General features: G+C 37.5%; 2 protein-coding genes across 2 annotated transcripts; one reads left to right on the top strand and one right to left on the bottom strand.

Annotated features, from left to right (window-relative positions):
* Positions 1-8,792: 8,792 nt before the first annotated feature.
* LOC149528328 (uncharacterized) lies at positions 8,793-10,016 on the bottom strand. The gene has a single exon (XM_089808030.1). It carries the CDS (start codon positions 10,014-10,016, stop codon positions 8,793-8,795), a length of 1,224 nt encoding a protein of 407 aa, XP_089664156.1.
* Positions 10,017-14,753: 4,737 nt separating this feature from the next.
* LOC149528329 (uncharacterized) lies at positions 14,754-15,935 on the top strand. The gene has a single exon (XM_089808031.1). It carries the CDS (start codon positions 14,754-14,756, stop codon positions 15,933-15,935), a length of 1,182 nt encoding a protein of 393 aa, XP_089664157.1.
* The last annotated feature ends 4,829 nt before the right edge of the window (positions 15,936-20,764 follow it).

The raw sequence follows: 20,764 nt of genomic DNA on the forward strand, positions 1-20,764 counted from the left end.
CACATTTTTCTTCAAATTTTCCAAAATCTATGGAAAAATTCAACTGTGGTCAAATTTGGTTAACTTTGGGCAAACTTGGGCTTTTGAACCTCAAAATCACTTGAAATCAATTTCAAATTTAATTTATCCTCTTCTAATCTAATCTATGTTCTTTTAAATCTTTGATCACATCTTTATCTTCAAATCTACTTCTTTACATCATTTTCTTGGTATGTCATCTTTTGATTTCACTCCCAAAGGGGGTAGCATGATTACATCATTGAATCTTTCAAAACTAGCTTCAACTCAATTTGAATCTTACGTTATCATGACTCAGGGTATCTTGTCCCCCTCTATCTGGCATCATATGCCATCTATCTCATCTTTTGATTAGTTGATCACACTCATAATAGTCCATATCATAGTTCAATGGACAGGTATCAGGATAGTCTAACCCTGACTCCTAGGGATCAAGCCTCATTCTCGAGATGATTTTATAACTCATGATAGGATTTTTTATCAATTTTTTGGACCAGTATTCAGGTGTTCTATCTAGACTCTAGGGGGTTAAGCTCCATTCTGGAGATAATTCTGAATTCTTCCTAAGGGTTAAGCTTTGTTCTAAAGATAATCCTAACTCTTGCATAAAATTAAGCTCCATTGTAGAGATAATTCGAAATTATTTCTTTCAATCACTATTTAATGGAGAGGTATCGAGATAGGCTAACCTTGCCTCTTGGGGATTAAGCCTTATTCTGGTAATAATTATATCCATTGTGATTAATCTTGTTATCTTCTAATGGACATGTATTTGGACAATCTAACCCTGACTCTTGAGAATTGAGTCTCATTCTGGGAATAATTCTATGAAGTATGATAATATTTTTTCTTTCATATTGGTATCTAGGTGTTCTATCTAGATTCCCTAAGGTTAAGCTTCATTCTAGAGATAACATTAAAAATCTTATCAATTGGTTTATGCATCATCAATTTTAGAAAAAAATTCATTTCTTGATCTATGCTTCATAATAATATTTCCCTTTTCTTGTGTGTTCATTTTGATCTTTGGTTGTGTCTCAATCAAAATACCATATGGACTTACAATAGTATGATTCTAGAGAAAGAATTCCTCCACACAACACCTTCTCTCTAACTCCGCTTAGAACTGCCTTTACAACCCCAAAAATGTTCTTAAATAGACCCCAATTAATTTAGGGTTAGGAATACATTCTAGAATATGCTAGTTGGCATCCACTACCAAAACAAAAGGTGCCAAAAGTCATGTTAGAAGTTGGTGTAAAATTAGAAGAATCTAGGAATGGTAGTCCAACTTCTAGGAGGCATAACTTTTGAATTGGGACTCTGATTAATGAACCGTTTGCATTTTTTGAAAGCTCTCAAAGTGATGTATAGCCCTTAAAACTTTTCTTGTCCCCCATTTTTTGGTTGTATGAGGCAGTTTAATGTCCCATATCTAACTTTGAAGCACTCTTAAGAGGTCTCCAAGAAAATTAAAACTTCAATAACTTTCTAATCATAAAGCCTTTTGACTTGATTCTTTTTGTGGAGTGTTTTAAATTATAAGTGTAATCATCCCTATAAGTTACACCCTCTAACTCATCATATTTTTTTCTCTATTACAAAATAACTCATTTTCTACATTTACACGTATCCCAAGGTGTTTAAAAACTCTAACCCGAAAAACTAATAGTGGAACTATGAGAGTTTGACCCTTTATTTGACCCAAATGGGTATCCAAAAATACAAACAAATTAAATAGAAACTATATCTAAGCATACTTTTGGGTGATATAGGATTGCCCTTACACCACTAGATGCTCCTACATCAAACACCTAGGGCAGATTGAAAAGTGACCCTGTCACTTTATGGTAGAGGAAAACCAGAATGGAAAACCTCCACTGCTGATATCCAAGTTGAGTCCTCTATTGGTCATCCTTTCCACTTCACCAAGTACTCTTCATACTACCTATTTCTGGTACTCTTGCCCACATGACTATCTAGAATCTCTTTTATCTCTTGCTTCTTAGATGTAGGAATTAGACATGGCTCCAACATCAACCCCACATCTGCACCATTATCATGATACTCTATTAAGTCTACAATGTTGAAGATAGGAGAAATGTGAATCCCATCTGGCAACTCCAACTCATATGCATTTCTTGAGTCATGCTTCTTCAAAATTTTACAGGGGCCAAATTTCTTCATCTTTAGCTTGTTGTAAGTACCCACTAGAAACTATTCCTTTCATAAGTGTACCCCTACTTGGAACTCCTTATGTCTCCTTCTTTGATCTACCCTATCTTTATACTATTGATTCATCTTGGTGATGTGTGCATGGACCTCCTCATGTAGGCTCTTGCTATGTTTAGCAAATTCTTTTGCCTCGGCACCTGTCTACTCCCCTTGCTCCATTTTTCTTAATTTTGGTGCAGTCCTTGGGCTACTTCCATACATAATTTAGAATGGTGATCTACTAGTACTCCTATTTATAGAATTATTGTAAGTAAATTCTACTTGTGACAGAATCAAATCCCATCTCTTGTGCTTATCTCACACTAAACACCTTAGCAAATTGCCTAGACTTCTATTTACCACTTTGGTCTGTCAGTCAGATTGTAGATAATGTGTATAACTAAACTTCAATTCTATCCTCAACTTCTTCCATAAAGTCCTCCAGAAATACCCCACAAATTTAGTATCTCTATTGAAAACAATACTCTTTGGGAGACCATGTAGTCTCACCACCTCTTTGAAAAACAAATTTTCAATATGCACAACATCATGAGTTTTGTGGCATGGGATGAAATGTTCCATCTTGGAGAACCCATCAACCACCAAAAATACTAAGTCATTACCCCTTTGTGTCCTAAGCAATCCAAGAACAAAATCCATATTTATGTCCTCCCAAGGTTTTGATGGAATAGGCAATGGTTGACAAAATCTATTGTTGTGACTAAATCCTTTTGTTGCTTGACATACTTGACAACTTTGCACAAATTTTTTCACATCATGTGACATTTGAGGTCAAAAATAGTGTTTTCTAAGAATGGCAATTGTCTTGTCTTGACCAAAGTGTCCTGCCATTCCCCCACTATGTTTCTCTTTTATCAAGTTTTCCCTCATGGAACTCCTTGGAATGCATAATTGACTACCCTTGAACAACATACCATCCTAAATCAAATAATCTAGCCACCTAGTTCTATCTATAGTAATAAATTCTTTACAAGCCTTCCACACTTCAGCAAAATCAGGATCCTCTGGGTATAGATTTTTTAGTTCATTAAACCCAACCACTTCAATTTACATTACTATAAGCAACAACTGTCTCCTACTCAAACCATCTGCAACCCTATTAGACCTTTCATTTCTATTTTTGAACACAAATGTATAGCTCTACATGAACTCTACCGATTTCATATGTCTCTAATTCAATTTACCTTGGCTATTTAGGTACTGCAATTCCTATTGATCAGTATACAAGACAAATTCTTTTGGAAATAAATAATGTCTCCATTTCTTTAAGGCCTGAATGATTGCATAGAACTCATGATCATAAACAAAATACTTCTTCTTTGCATCATTCAATTTTTCACCAAAATATACAATAGGCTTACCTTCTTGGCTCAATATAGCCCCAATAGCACTACCACTAGCATCACAATCTACTTGGAACACTTTACTAAAATCAGGAAGTGCCAACGCAGGTTGTTTTGTCACCTTCTTCTTCAACAGTTCAAAATTCCTTGCAGCTGTTGTAGTCCACTTGAACTCTTTCCTATCCCCCCTTATTGTTTCAGTCAGAGGTGCACATATGCCAATGAAATTCTTAATAAATTTCCTATAAAAGCTAATCAGACCATGAAATGATCTCACCTCAATAGCACACCTTGGAGTAGGCCATTCCAATATGGTCGTAACCTTCTCTGGATCCATTTTGAGACCTTTAGATGATACAACAAACCCCAAGTAAACTAATTCTTTTTTTAAAAGCTACATTTCTTCATATTAATCAACATTTTCTTTTCCCTCAACCTTACAAGGAATCTACAAATGTGTAATAAATGTTCATCCAAAGTCTTATTTAAAATTAAAATATCGTCCAAATAGACAATAATAACTTTTTCCAAGAATTTCTTTAGTACCTCATTCATAAGCCACATGAAGGTGATTGGCGTGTTGGTTAGTCCAAAGGGCATGACTAACCACTCATATAGACCCTCTTTGGCCTTGAATATAGTCTTCCACTTATCTCCCTCTCATATCCATCTCTAGTGATAGCCACTCTTGAGATCTATCTTTGTGAAGTACTAAGCTCCACTCAAGCAGTCCATAAGATTTTTCATTCTTGGCAAAGGAAATGGATACTTGATGGTTATTCTATTTATAGCTCTAGAGTTTTTGCACATTCTCCACTCTCCATCCTTCTTTGGTGCCAGTACTATAGATACTACACATGGACTTAGGCTCTCTTAAATCAAACCCTTCCTCAATAGCTCCTAAACTTGTTTGTTTAGATCCTCAATTTCAATAGGAGTCATCCTATGAGCAGTCTTGTTAGGAAAACTAGTTCCAGGGATTAAATCTATTTGATGAATGATCTACTTTACTAGTGGCAACCCTTCTGGAAAATTATCAGAGATGACATCTCCATACTCACTTAATAGGCCTAAAACTTTAGTTGGAATTTCACTACTACCTTCCTTATCTCTTCTAGAAATCAAATCATAACACATATGTTGATGTTTCATACCATCCCAAAAAATTGTTCCACCACCAAGACATATCCTAGCACTACTGTATACCTTTTCACCTTCCTTTATCAAGGGCTTTAGTTTGTGGTGAACTCCATCCTTTCTCAAAGAGTATGTATTTGCATGACCATCATGTACAACATGTCTATCAAATTGCCACAGTCTTCCCAATGATAAATGGTAAACAACCATTGAAATAATGTCATAGAGAACTTCATCATGGTAACTCCCAATCTTGAACTTCACCAAACACTATTCACTGACCAAGATATTCTGATCATCCTTCACCCAAGTAATCTAATAGGGTTCTATTTCTCCCTCCTGAGATTTAGCTTAGAAATGATCTCCTCAGACACCAAGTTGTCACTGCTGCCACCATCAAAAATCACATAAAAACACTTATCCTTGTACTTGCACCTAGTACAAAAAAACTCCTCCTTTATCCAAGTTCAATCTCACTACTTAATAAGACCCTTTCATTTATGAGAACCTCTTCTCTTTCTACATCCTTAGAATTTGATGATTGTGAATCCTCATCCAAATGAGTGACCCTTGCTTGACAATTAGCTCTCCTATCTATCCATCCTTATCATTAAGGGCATTCAAATGCACAATGACCTTCTTAATTGCAATGAAAATAGGTACCATGGAAGCCTCCTCTTCCTAAACCTTGTCCATGTCCTATACCTCTTCCTCTTTGATCTCCAAAGTTCTAATCATGGGATTGGTTGAAACCTTGTTCCTTTGGTTTCTACTGGTACCCACATCTTCATTTTTCTTCTAGGTCTCATTTTGGCCTCCAAATGACCTACCACCACCCCTTCCTCCTTGACCACACCCTCTTTGCCTTATATCAAACTTTATTTCTAGCTTCTCTTCAACTCATAGGAAAAACTAGGATGCCTCTTCAATGCTAGTCATTCTGACTAGACTTAAAATCCTCTTAAATGCTAGGTCATAATCCACTAAGGTAGTGGGAAACCTTCTTCTTATTAGCTTCTACATGGCCTACCCTAATAATAAGTTGATAAAATTCTTCTATATATTCCTGGACAAATTTTCCTGCTTGCTTTAACCCTTGAATTTTCTTGAACAAATCAAGCTTTTAATCAAGAAGAATGAACTGCTTCTTTAGTTTGTCCACCATGCGATCCAACCTTGTGATTTTCTCCTTTCCTGTTCTATTCCTTTCTAGTTGAATCTCTTGCCACTATATTTTGGCATGGCCTTTCATTTTGGCCTTTGCAAAATTAACCGTCTCTGGGTCCCTGATATCCTCATACTCAAAATATTCCTCTATTTCATTGATCTAATTGATCAACTCATCTAGGTTTAGAGTTCCTGAAAATATACCCGCATCAATTTTAGATCTTTTTCCAAGCTTATAAATGGACCTAAAAGGCCTCTCCTCTATTGGAGTTGATGAAATCAAACTCCGAAGATGCCCAAGATCACCTGCATGCAAATAACCTATCAAAGAGAAGCCAAGGAGAGAAGAGCATGGAGCAAGGGAAAAAACCCTAAATGGACATGAGATAGAAAGTATTGCAAACAGAAGAAAATATGTATTTACAATGAGAATGAGATAATGTGTTGTAAAATACAAAGAGGGAGAGACCACTTATAAAGGCCTTAAGGAAGCTTGTAGAACAAGCTAGAAGATGCTAGGAGATAAGTGTGACAACTAAGCATACATCCACATAAGGTAAAAATTCCTCGAACTAGGTGAGAGGATAAGTATGACTTAGGAGAGAACAAACTCCCATATTGTCAAAAACTTATAACTAACTCCTAGACTACAACTAATAAATGAATGCATTTACCTAAGTAAGCTTAAGTAAATAGAATAAATAATTAATAATTAATACAAAAACTACCACCCCCACAAACATACAATAATATCCCTCAAATGCCACAAAAATAACTATAGAAAGTAAAAAATTGGAAAAGAACCTAGATTTGTTGATGCAGAATAGGAGGAAACACAAGCCTCTACTTTGATGCAAAAAATGGAGCTCAAACAAACTCAAAATCTTAAAAAACTAGCACCAATGTCTCCATCTTTGAGTCAGCTTTTTGATGCTTCTTTTGGATCGGAAAAAGACCTTCCTATGCTCAAGTTATGGCCAAAAAACTGACTATTGCTCCAAAAATGCACCTTGCTGGAAAATTATAGAGACTATGTTAAATTTGACACCCGTACAATCGTTAGATTGATTTTGCCAGCAAGATGATGTCAACAACCAAAAAGGTGATGTCAGTAGCTAGGAAGATGATGTTAGTAGATGGAAAGATGATGTCAGTAGGGTTGCAAGTTGGAGTGATGTCAATGTCATAAAGATGATGTCAGTGTCAAAAAATCATGTCAAAATTCTAGAAATATGATGTCACACTGCCGAAAGATGAACTACCTCAACTAACCTCAACTAGATGCATTAATCTAGGTAAGCTTAAGTACATAGAATAAATAATTAACAATTAATTAATTAGTCTGAATAGATTTCCACAATCCATTAGACTTTTTTGACAATTTGCTTCTAGATTTGATTGTGTTTGTTATTTTTTAGCATCAACGTTTCAGATCACACTCTGTGATCCATCATCAGGATGAGAGAATGCAAGAATGAAAAAATGTGAGTTGATCCAGCTAGTGCAGGGGATAATAAAGGGAGAAGGTAGGCAGAAAGTGAGGTGGACAGAAAAAAAAGCTTGAGGGTAGGACCCACGGGAGAGAGAAAGAAGAAGAAGCATAGAAAACAAGGGGTACAAAAATGACAAAACCAAAGGAAAAAAGAGATAAAATTAAAAGAACTTAATAGAGAGTAAGCGAAGGAGTCTTCCAAGTAATGAATTAGAGAAAATAAATAGTAAAAAACAAAGCAATCTAGAGGCAAAACCAAGAAAAAGAAAAGCGCTAAAAAAGACAAGAGATATAATAAATATATGCATGCGTATATGAATATATAAATATACTATTAAAGGAAATTAATACTAAATACTAGAACAAATATGACCTAATAAAAACGAAAAAAATAAACACTAAATAAGACAACTATTGAGGTAAAAAATAAAAATATAAAATATAAAAAAATAAAAATAAAAATAAAAATAAATAAATAAATAAATTAATTAATTAATTAATTAATTAATTAATTAAAAATACTATATATTAATCCTATAATCGCTGCCATGAAAAAACAAAATCCAAAAAATAAACACAGAAAATAAAAATAAAAGCAAAAAAAAAAAACAAAAAATAACAAAGAACGCAATAACTAAAAAATAAAAATAAGAAATGAAAATAAAAGATAAAAAAGGAATATAGCTATAAAATATTATTAAAACTATATATTGATACTAAAGCTATAATAAAGATATATATATATATATATATATATATATATATGTATATGTATATATATATATATATGTATATATATATATGTATATATATATATATATGTATATATATGTATAGCATAGTATTACTCAATATATAGCAGTAATACTATATTAATAGATAGCAAAGTATAAAATGTACATAAACAAAGGGGGCACGAAGCAATGAAAATGACACCAGTCAAAATGAACCACAAAAAGGAGAATAACAGAAACTAACAAGGAATAAAAAGTGAAGAAAAAAGCAAGAAGGCAAAATTAGCCTAGAAATAATATATATGCTATTATAATGTAGTATATATATGTGTGTGTGTATGTGCAAGGAAGAAAAGAAACAAGGAGCACGACGTAATGAGAAAGACAAAGGACACCTCACCAAAAGAACAACGCCAAAAGTGAAAATAAAAACAAATAAAAATCAGCGAGGAGGAAAAGACGAGAAAAAGCGAACAAAGGAAGAAGACAAGGGGGACCAAGACTAGAAAGTACATGAAGGGGGAGGCTGAGGCGGAGAACAAAAAAGGGGGGGGGGGGGGGGGGGGGGGGTTTAGAGCCACGACATAAAGGAAAGCATACACAAGAGGCAAAGGAGCGAGCAAGACCAGGGAAGAGGAGAGGAGAAAGGACAGGGAGGGGGGACGCTCAAGGGCAGCGATGACTAACCAGCGAACCTAATAATGGTTGCCAAGACTGGCTCAAGGACCAACCATCCTCTCGATTGAGATTAAGGGGATGGTGGTGAATTTCAATGGCTTCCATTAACTTCCTCTTGAAGTAGTTATCTTCCTTGACAAGGATTTGGGTGCTCTCGAGACAAATGTGGTGTTTGGTTGCAGATGAGTGCTCTGCTAGAGCAGATTTTTGGACTCTTTCATGTTTGATGTCTGCACCATGCTCCTTAATTCTAGTTTGGAATGAGCGACCTGTTTCTCCTATGTAGGCTACACCACAAGAGCAAACAATCTTGTAGACTCCTGAGTTTAGAAGAGCATCCTTGGAGTCCTTAAGAGGGGGAACATAGTTACGGATCCTGGATAGGGGCTTGAAGGTAACCCTGAGGCCCTTTTTGGACAAGATTTTGGCAATCTTTTGGGATATACCATCAACGAAAGGAAGGGCCACACTCAAGGGAGGAGGAGACAAAAGAGGTTTGCGGTTGGCACTGGTGAGAAGGAAAGATTTGGCTTGGTTAAGCGCCTTAGAAATTTGCTTATGAGAGTAACCATTAAGCTTGAAGACTTGGCGGAGATGGGTCAGCTCCTGGTTCAAGTTGTCATCATCGCAAATTCTAAGGGCTCTAAGAGAAAGGGTCTTGAGGATGCCAACCTTTTGGTTGGGGTGATTTTGAGATGAAGAGTGGAGGTATAAATCAGTGTGCGTGGCCTTGCGATACACACCACGACCGAGGGTTCCATCTGCCTTCTTTATGAGAAGAACATCGAGGAAAGGTAACTGGTTGTTTGACTCAAGTTCCATCGTGAAGGAGATGTTGGTGGATAAGTTGTTGATGTGCTGGTGGAACTCCACTAGCTTGTCCAAACCATGTGGCCAACACACATTTGTGTCATCCACATATCGCTTCCACCATTTGGGTTTAAGGGGGTAAGAGTGGAGGGCCACCTCTTCAAAATGCTCCATATAAAGGTTGGCGATGACCGGGGATAGGGGAGAGCCCATAGCCACCCCGTCTACTTGCTCATAGAAGATGCCTTGGAAGGAGAAGAAAGTAGACCTCAAACATAAATCCACTAAGGAAGCGATTTCCTCACCCATCTTCTCCTTGATGATGTCGATAGAGTCCGGAATGGGCACCTTGGTGAAGAGAGAAACCACATCAAAACTCACCAAGATGTCATTTTTCTCCATCCTAACGTCCTTGGAAAATTGGACAAAGTGGCTAGAATCCTTGACAAAGGTGTTAGAATTTCCCACCAATGGGGAGATGATCTTGGCAAGATGAGATGCCAACCCATAGGTTGGTGACCCAATGGTGTCAACAATGGGTCGAAGCAGGATGCCATCTTTATGAATTTTCGGAACCCCCATAGATGCGAGGAGTTACTTCTTTAGATGGCCACAACTTTTTCTTTTTGGTCTCATCAAAGGAGGAATTGGATATGGCGGCCTTGACAAGCTTGAGAATCTTCAAACACGGGTTACGAGGAAGGATTCTGTAGCTATTCAAGTCAGAGAGCAAAACCCCCATCTTGGTGACATAATCATGTCTGTTCATGATGACAGTGGCATTACCTTTGTCATCCTTGGTAATGACAATATCGTTGTTGGCAACTAAATGCTTGAAGGCACACAACTCAGCTTTAGGGAAGTTGAGTCTGGGCAGTTTGGCACGCCTGAGGGCGACAGCACAGTCCTGTCTGACCTCTTCCGCCAAATCAGAGGAGAGGGAGCGAATAGCCTGCTCGATCTCAACCAAAATTTTTATGTGAGGAATAGATCGAGGAGCACAGGCAAAGTTGAGACCATGTTTCAAAAAATTAAAGGAAAGATGGTCAATAATGGCATGAGATAAGTTGACTACAAGTTTATTTTCCCAATCGAGCACTGAGTGGTGGGAAAGAGAAGGGAAATCGGAACGGTCACTAATAGGGTTCGCAAAAAGGTTCAAGGGATGATCCACATGATTGGCGGCAGCTGGGAGAGCATTAGAGCCACTAGGAAGATGGCGAGACTCCCACTCTGACGTCGCCATAGTGGTGGATGAAGGAGCAGAATCCAAGATGTCCCAGGAGGGAGCTTGCACGTTGGACCTCGGCTCACTCTTATTAATGGTGATAGGAAAAGCAATTAAAGAGGGAGGGGCATGATGGGAAGCATCAAGAACTGCATTAGAGAGCGGAATACCAACAACCCGACCAAGAACGCTGGACGAAGGGGCAGAAACAGAGTTAAACAAGCAAGAGGCCCGCACGCTGGACAATGGCTCATTGATATTCAGGGTGACAAGACTAGCATTTAACGCGCGAGGGGCTCGATGGGCTGCACCACCTGCAGTGTTAAAGATAGAAGAACAAAAAGACTTACAATGCACATCATGAGAGTTAAGAGTGTAGGTAGACATACCTACATCACCCAAGATGGATCCGTTAGGAGAAGATGACCGTTGGGCCGAGTCACCGACGAGGCAAGATGCAGGTCAAGCCTGGAGCTCTAGCTTGGGTGGCTCATCGCGGACTAGAGGAACAGCCGAACAGAACACACAAAGAGAGGGTCGATCTGCTACATCCAATGCGTGATGGTTTGTACGAGGCAGGGAAGGCCAAACAATAGAATCTTGGCTCGCGGTGGATAGCGTTGGAACAGCCAAAGTATCAACTGTGGTGATACTACTTGAAAAACCGTTGGCAGAGGGTGAATGTCCTGCTCGAGAGGAGGAATGCTGCAGGGTTTGCTGAACAGTGAAAGGTAGAGACGAAGAAGCCCGATGCCCACCACGCAATTGCCTGAGAAGAGAACAAAACTTAGACTTCTGTCTTTGGATGCAGATAGCTTGACGCCCCACGGCACGAAGGAAAGAAGAGGTATCTAACCGCACCCATAGGTCAGGGCGCAGTAGGGTGGCCAACTCAAGATGGAGGGGCATCAACCTTGCATAGGAGAAACAGGTTGCTCATTCCAAACTAGAATTAAGGAGCATGGTGCAGACATCAAACATGAAAGAGTCCAAAAATTTTCTCTAGCAGAGCACTCATCTGCAACCAAACACCACATTTGTCTCGAGAGCACCCAAATCCTTGTCAAGGTAGATAACTACTTCAAGAGGAAGTTAATGGAAGCCATTGAAATTCACCACCATCCCCTTAATCTCAATCGAGAGGATGGTTGGTCCTTGAGCCAGTCTTGGCAACCATTATTAGGTTCGCTGGTTAGTCATCACTGCCCTTGAGCGTCCCCCCTCCCTGTCCTTTCTCCTCTCCTCTTCCCTGGTCTTGCTCGCTCCTTTGCCTCTTGTGTATGCTTTCCTTTATGTCGTGGCTCTAAACCCCCCCCCCCTTTTTTGTTCTCCGCCTCAGCCTCCCCCTTCTTGTACTTTCTAGTCTTGGTCCCCCTTGTCTTCTTCCTTTGTTCGCTTTTTCTCGTCTTTTCCTCCTCGCTGATTTTTATTTGTTTTTATTTTCACTTTTGGCGTTGTTCTTTTGGTGAGGTGTCCTTTGTCTTTCTCATTACGTCATGCTCCTTGTTTCTTTTCTTCCTTGCACATACACACACACATATATATACTACATTATAATAGCATATATATTATTTCTAGGCTAATTTTGCCTTCTTGCTTTTTTCTTCACTTTTTATTCCTTGTTAGTTTTTGTTATTCTCCTTTTTGTGGTTCATTTTGACTGGTGTCATTTTCATTGCTTCGTGCCCCCTTTGTTTATATACATTTTATACTTTGCTATCTATTAATATAGTATTACTACTATATATTGAGTAATACTATGCTATACATATATATACATATATATATATACATATATATATACATATATATATATATATACATATATATATATACATATACATATATATATATATACATATATATATATATATATCTTTATTATAGCTTTAGTATTAATATATAGTTTTAATAATATTTTATAGCTATATTCCTTTTTTATCTTTTATTTTCATTTCTTATTTTTATTTTTTTAGTTATTGCGTTCTTTGTTATTTTTTGTTTTTTTTTTTTTGCTTTTATTTTTATTTTCTGTGTTTATTTTTTGGATTTTGTTTTTTCATGGCAGCGATTATAGGATTAATATATAGTATTTTTAATTAATTAATTAATTAATTAATTAATTAATTTATTTATTTTTATTTTTATTTTTATTTTTTTATATTTTTTATTTTTATTTTTTACCTCAATAGTTGTCTTATTTAGTGTTTATTTTTTTCGTTTTTATTAGGTCATATTTGTTCTAGTATTTAGTATTAATTTCCTTTAATAGTATATTTATATATTCATATACGCATGCATATATTTATTATATCTCCTGTCTTTTTTAGCGCTTTTCTTTTTCTTGCTTTTGCCTCTAGATTGCTTTGTTTTGTACTATTTATTTTCTCTAATTCATTACTTGGAAGACTCCTTCGCTTACTCTCTATTAAGTTCTTTTAATTTTATCTCTTTTTTCCTTTGGGTTTTGTCATTTTTGTACCCCTTGTTTTCTATGCTTCTTCTTCTTTCTCTCTCCCGTGGGTCCTACCCTCAAGCTTTTTTTTTCTGTCCACCTCACTTTCTGCCTACCTTCTCCCTTTATTATCCCCTGCACTAGCTGGATCAGCTCACATTTTTTCATTCTTGCATTCTCTCATCCTGATGATGGATCACAGAGTGTGATCCGAAACGTTGATGCTAAAAAATAACAAACACAATCAAATCCAGAAGCAAATTGTCAAAAAAGTCTAATGGATTGTGGAAATCTATTCAGATTGATTGATACCCTTCATGGGAGGGAACTATACTACAAATCCAAGCAACTAGAGATGCTAAGAATTAGACTTGTGAAGAAAATTGTAGATCTGGCCTTCCTGAAACATTGTAGAGATTTTCAGTTGATTCCTTGTTTTGTAAAAATTAGCCACCACCTTTGGAGCATGCATACCAAGCATATTTTTCTGCGAGCAGGCCTCTCCCTCCTCAGATCAGTCATCCAATCCACCAGTAGAACCATCAACTATCTCAATGCAAGGTTGATGCCCCTCCATCTTGAGTTGGCCACCCTACTGCGCCCTGACCTATGGGTGCGATTAGATACCTCTTCTTTCCTTCGTGCCGTAGGGCGTCAAGCTATCTGCATCCAAAGACAGAAGTCTAAGTTTTGTTCTCTTCTTAGGCAATCGCGTGGTGGGCATCGGGCTTCTTCGTCTCTACCTTTTACTGTTCAGCAAACCCTGCAGCACTCCTCCTCTCGGGCAGGACATTCACCCTCTGCCAACAGTTTTTCAAGTAGTATCACCACAGTTGATACTTTGGCTGTTCCAACGCTGTCCACCACGAGCCAAGATTCTGTTGTTTGGCCTTCCCCGCCTCATACAAACCATCACGCAGTGGATGTAGCAGATCGACCCTCTCTTCGTGTGTTCTGTTCGGCTGTTCCTCTAGTCTGCGATGAGCCACCCAAGCTAGAGCTCTAGGCTCGACCTGCATCTTGCCTCGTCGGTGACTCGGCCCAACGGTCATCTTCTCCTAACGGCTCCATCTTGGGTGATGCAGGTATGTCTACCTACACTCTTAACTCTCATGACGTGCATTGTAAGTCTTTTTGTTCTTCTCTCTTTAACACTGCAGGTGGTGCAACCCATCGAGCCCCTCGCGCGTTAAATGCTAGTCTTGTCACCCTGAATATCAATGAGCCGTTGTCCAGCGTGCGGGCCTCTTGCTTGTTTAACTCTATTTCTGCCCCTTCGTCCAGCGTTCTTGGTCGGGTTGTTGGTATTTTGCTCTCTAATGCGGTTGTTGATGCTTCCCATCATGCCCCTCCCTCTTTAATTGCTTTTCCTGTCACCATTAATAAGAGTGAGACAAGGTCCAAAGTGCAAGCTCCCTCCTAGGACATCTTGGATTCTGCTCCTTCATCCACCACTATGGCGACGTCGGAGTGGGAGTCTTGCCATCTTCCTAGTGGCTCTAATGCTCTCCCAGCTGCCGCCAATCATGTGGATCATCCCTTGAACCTTTTTGTGAACCCTATTAGTGACCATTCCGATTTCCCTTCTCTTTCCCACCACTCAGTGCTCGATTGGGAAAATAAACTTGTAGTCAACTTATCTCATGCCATTATTGACGATCTTTCCTTTAATTTTTTGAAACGTGGTCTCAACTTTGCCTGTGCTCCTCGATCTATTCCTCACATAAGATTTTTGGTTGAGATTGAGCAGGCTATTCGCTCCCTCTCCTCTGATTTGGTGGAAGAGGTCAGACAGGACTGTGCTGTCACCCTCAGGCGTGCCAAACCGCCCAGACTCAACTTCCCTAAAGCTGAGTTGTGTGCCTTCAAGCATTTAGTTGCCAACAACGATATTGTCATTACCAAGGCTGACAAAGGTAATGCCACTGTCATCATGAACAGACATGATTATGTCACCAAGATGGGGGTTTTGCTCTCTGACTCGAATAGCTACAGAATCCTTCCTCGTAACCCGTGTTTGAAGATTCTCAAGCTTGTCAAGGCCGCCATATCCAATTCCTCCTTTGATGAGACCACAAAGAAAAAATTGTGGCCATCTAAAGAAGTAACTCCTCGCATCTATGGGGTTCCAAAAATTCATAAAGATGGCATCCCGCTTCGACCCATTGTTGACACCATTGGGTCGCCAACCTATGGGTTGGCATCTCATCTTGCCAAGATCATCTCCCCATTGGTGGGAAATTCTAACACCTTTGTCAAGGATTCTAGCCACTTTGTCCAATTTTCCAAGGACGTCAGGATGGAGAAAAATGACATCTTGGTGAGTTTTGATGTGGTTTCTCTCTTCACCAAGGTGCCCATTCCGGACTCTATCAACATCATCAAGGAGAAGATGGGTGAGGAAATCGCTTCCTTAGTGGATTTATGTTTGAGGTCTACTTTCTTCTCCTTCCAAGGCATCTTCTATGAGCAAGTAGACGGGGTGGCTATGGGCTCTCCCCTATCCCCGGTCATCACCAACTTTTATATGGAGCATTTTGAAGAGGTGGCCCTCCACTCTTACCCCTTAAACCCAAATGGTGGAAGCGATATGTGGATGACACAAATGTGTGTTGGCCACATGGTCTGGACAAGCTAGTGGAGTTCCACCAGCACATCAACAACTTATCCACCAACATCTCCTTCACGATGGAACTTGAGTCAAACAACCAGTTACCTTTCCTCGATGTTCTTCTCATCAAGAAGGCAGATGGAACCCTTGGTCGTGGTGTGTATCCCAAGGCCACGCACACTGATTTATACCTCCACTCTTCATCTCACCATCACCCCAGCCAAAAGGTTGGCATCCTCAAGACCCTTTCTCTTAGAGCCCTTAGAATTTGCGATGATGACAACTTGAACCAGGAGCTGACCCATCTCCGCCAAGTCTTCAAGCTTAATGGTTACTCTCATAAGCAAATTTCTAAGGCGCTTAACCAAGCCAAATCTTTCCTTCTCACCAGTGCCAACCGCAAACCTCTTTTGTCTCCTCCTCCCTTGAGTGTGGCCCTTCCTTTCGTTGATGGTATATCCCAAAAGATTGCAAAAATCTTGTCCAAAAAGGGCCTCAGGGTTACCTTCAAGTCCCTATCCAGGATCCATAACTATGTTCCCCCTCTTAAGGACTCCAAGGATGCTCTTCTAAACTCAGGAGTCTACAAGATTGTTTGCTCTTGTGGTGTAGCCTACATAGGAGAAACAGGTCGCTCATTCCATACTAGAATTAAGGAGCATGGTGCAGACATCAAACATGAAAGAGTCCAACTCTAGCAGAGCACTCATCTGCAACCAAACACCACATTTGTCTCGAGAGCACCCAAATCCTTGTCAAGGAAGATAACTACTTCAAGAGGAAGTTAATGGAAACCATTGAAATTCACCACCATCCCCTTAATCTCAATCGAGAGGATGGTTGGTCCTTGAGCCAGTCTTGGCAACCATTATTAGGTTCGCTGGTTAGTCATCGCTGCCCTTGAGCGTCCCCCCTCCCTGTCCTTTCTCCTCTCCTCTTCCCTGGTCTTGCTCGCTCCTTTGCCTCTTGTGTATGCTTTCCTTTATGTCATGGCTCTAACCCCCCCCCCCCCCCCCCTTTTTTGTTCTCCGCCTTAGCCTCCCCCTTCTTGTACTTTCTAGTCTTGGTCCCCCTTGTCTTCTTCCTTTGTTCGCTTTTTCTCGTCTTTTCCTCCTCGCTGATTTTTATTTGTTTTTATTTTCACTTTTGGCGTTGTTCTTTTGGTGAGGTGTCCTTTGTCTTTCTCATTACGTCGTGCTCCTTGTTTCTTTTCTTCCTTGCACATACACACACACATATATATACTACATTATAATAGCATATATATTATTTCTAGGCTAATTTTGCCTTCTTGCTTTTTTCTTCACTTTTTATTCCTTGTTAGTTTTTGTTATTCTCCTTTTTGTGGTTCATTTTGACTGGTGTCATTTTCATTGCTTCGTGCCCCCTTTGTTTATATACATTTTATACTTTGCTATCTATTAATATAGTATTACTGCTATATATTGAGTAATACTATGCTATACATATATATACATATATATATACATATATATATATACATATACATATATATATATATATATATATATATATATATACATATATATATATATATATATATATCTTTATTATAGCTTTTGTATTAATATATAGTTTTAATAATATTTTATAGCTATATTCCTTTTTTATCTTTTATTTTCATTTCTTATTTTTATTTTTTAGTTATTGCGTTCTTTGTTTTTTTTTTTTTTTTTTTTGCTTTTATTTTTATTTTCTGTGTTTATTTTTTGGATTTTGTTTTTTCATGGCAGCGATTATAGGATTAATATATAGTATTTTTAATTAATTAATTTATTTATTTATTTTTATTTTTATTTTTATTTTTTTATATTTTATATTTTTATTTTTTACCTCAATAGTTGTCTTATTTAGTGTTTATTTTTTTTGTTTTTATTAGGTCATATTTGTTCTAGTATTTAGTATTAATTTCCTTTAATAGTATATTTATATATTCATATACGCATGCATATATTTATTATATCTCCTGTCTTTTTTAGCGCTTTTCTTTTTCTTGCTTTTGCCTCTAGATTGCTTTGTTTTTTACTATTTATTTTCTCTAATTCATTACTTGGAAGACTCCTTCGCTTACTCTCTATTAAGTTCTTTTAATTTTATCTCTTTTTTCCTTTGGGTTTTGTCATTTTTGTACCCCTTGTTTTCTATGCTTCTTCTTCTTTCTCTCTCCCGTGGGTCCTACCCTCAAGCTTTTTTTTCTGTCCACCTCACTTTCTGCCTACCTTCTCCCTTTATTATCCCCTGCACTAGCTGGATCAGCTCACATTTTTTCATTCTTGCATTCTCTCATCCTGATGATGGATCACAGAGTGTGATCCGAAACGTTGATGCTAAAAAATAACAAACACAATCAAATCCAGAAGCAAATTGTCAAAAAATTAATTATTTATTTACTCTTACAATGCTTAAACTTGTCTCTAGAGGGCTCTAACCTCAAGAGTAACAACTTTGGCCCTTCCACCACATTCCCTTAATGGAGGCATCTTCTTGCCTCAAACCCACAACCACACAGTCCTGGTGCAAACTAGCCCATAGTCAGTGCTCTATCTACAAAATTAGAAAAACTTGCTCTGATACCACTTGATGGAGACATAACCAAAGACTAGAATGAACATACAAGAAAATGAAAATATTATTATCAATGAAAAATTCCCTATGGGCTTACAATAGTATGATTCTAGAGAAAGAATTCCTCCACACAATACCTTCTCTCTAACTCCACTCAGAATTGCCTTTACAATACCATAAATGTTCTTAAATAGACCCCAATTTGTTTAGGGTTAGGAATACATTCTAGAATGTGCCAATTAGTATACACCACAAAATAGAAGGTTCTAGAAATCATGTTAGAAGTCGGTGTAAATTTAGAAGAATCTAGAAATGGTTGTCCAAATTCTGGGAGGCATAACTTTTGAATCGGGACTCTGATTAATGAACCGTTCACATTTTTGGAAAGCTCTCAAAGTGCTCTATTGTCCTATGGACTAGCTTCACTCATCCCCCATTTTTTGGCCCAATACAAGGCCATTTAGTGTCCCATATCTGACTTTTAAGAGCTCTTAGGAGGTCTCCAAGAAAATCAAAACTACAATAACTTTCTAACAGTAAAGCCTTTTGACATGATTCTTTTTCTAGAGTGTTTTAAATTATAAGTATAATCATCCCTCCAAATTACACCCTCTAACTCATCATAATTTTGGATCTATTATAAAATAACCCATTTTCTACATTTACACATATCCCAAGGTGCTTAAAAAATCTAACCTAGAAAACTAATAGTGGAATTGTGAGAGTTGAAACCTTTATTTCACCTAAATGGGTATCCAAAAATAAAAACACATTAAATAGAAACTATCTCTAAGAATATTTTTGGGTGATACAAGATTTCCCTTACACCACTAGGTACTCCTACATCAAGAAGAAGTTATGTAAGTTTTGGTGATGTCTGTTCTAAGATAAAGTTTATAGAGGCTTGTTGTGGTAAACTTGTTATATCTCTTAGTAGAGTTGATATCTTGAGGATTGAGGTTGACAACATAAAGAAGGAATTTTTACAATAATGTGGCTAAGCTCACTCATCATAGTATTACATGTACAAAAAGTTATTCAATTTGCAAGGTGAAAGATTAAGGTTATTGCTAAGTATAATGTGTTCTTAATGTGGTGTTATAATAATTAATTGAAAAGCATTGATAGCTAACTTAGGGAATTGTTTTCTGGACTTAGTATAAAGGAAGGAAATTTTCCTTTATCATGAGATTTGTTTATGTGATTGAATGATCAATGATAAGCAATAGAGAGTGAAAAATGCAAAGTTGAGTAGAGGAGTGTGGAAATGAAGGAAATTTCATTGATGATGCTTTGCTAAGTGATCTAAGGCTTGTTATTTGGATCCAAGGTTTGTAACCTAGTCTAAAAGCTCTAATAGTGATTGTTCCAATTGATAGAAAAAAGGAAAGGACAATGGAAAGAAGAAGATACTAGTAAATTACTTGTTTGAGCAGTGAGCTCTTTTTATATTTGAAATTGCATGTTTTGGCAGTGGTCTCTTCTTGCATACACATACCATAGCTCCTAACAGGGTTGATACAACTCCTAACAAGGTTAGAATCTCCTAACAGGGATTCAAAGTCTCCTAACAAGGACTCATTGTACTAAATGTTGTAATAGATTCCTAACAAAGTTCATCCCCTAACAAGGAATATTTTTATTAGTACATCATCTTGTGGGCATCATTCCCACTGGGGTTTTTGCTCAAATCAAGGGTTTTCCTAGTCAACATATCTAGTGTAATTATCTATGTGCATCTCTATATGGTTGTTCTTAATTTTGGTTGAATGATTAATTTTTTTTTAAAGAAAATAATTCTTTAAATTATTAGGTAACTAATTCACACCCCCTCGCCCCCAAATCTTAGTTATCTTGGTGAACTATTGTTTCTAACAATTATTATCAGAGTATCAAGTCCTTGAAGAAAAAATTTAATAGATTTAGGAGATCCATAGTGAACATGTTTAGAAAAGATAGTCCAAAGTTTGATGGAAAAAAATATGATAGCTGGAAAGAAAATATGAAGACACATTTGTTGTGTATGGGTCTAGGATATTGGATCTGTGCATTTCAAGATGCTAAGACGATGAAAGATAAATCTGTAAGAACATATATAGGTAAGATATTATAAATTATTGTAGGTATTAAATCTCAAGGAGGAACCAAAGAAGATAATGAGATTATATGAAAGATATTGAAGACTTTAACATCACCATTCAAGTTAGTAATTCAGATGATATAGTTGTTGATATCATGTACCAAATATTTCACAAAAGAGACATTGCTTG

The sequence above is a fragment of the Cupressus sempervirens genome, chromosome 11, assembly GCF_028749045.1.
Source record: "Cupressus sempervirens isolate cs-2001-9-10 chromosome 11, ASM2874904v1, whole genome shotgun sequence".
NCBI lineage: Eukaryota > Viridiplantae > Streptophyta > Pinopsida > Cupressales > Cupressaceae > Cupressus > Cupressus sempervirens.

Excerpts from the sequence above, each read along its gene's own strand:
- LOC149528329 (XM_089808031.1), top strand. The coding sequence starts at position 14,754 with ATGGCGACGTCGGAGTGGGAGTCTTGCCATCTTCCTAGTGGCTCTAAT.
- LOC149528328 (XM_089808030.1), bottom strand. The coding sequence starts at position 10,016 with ATGGAGAAAAATGACATCTTGGTGAGTTTTGATGTGGTTTCTCTCTTC.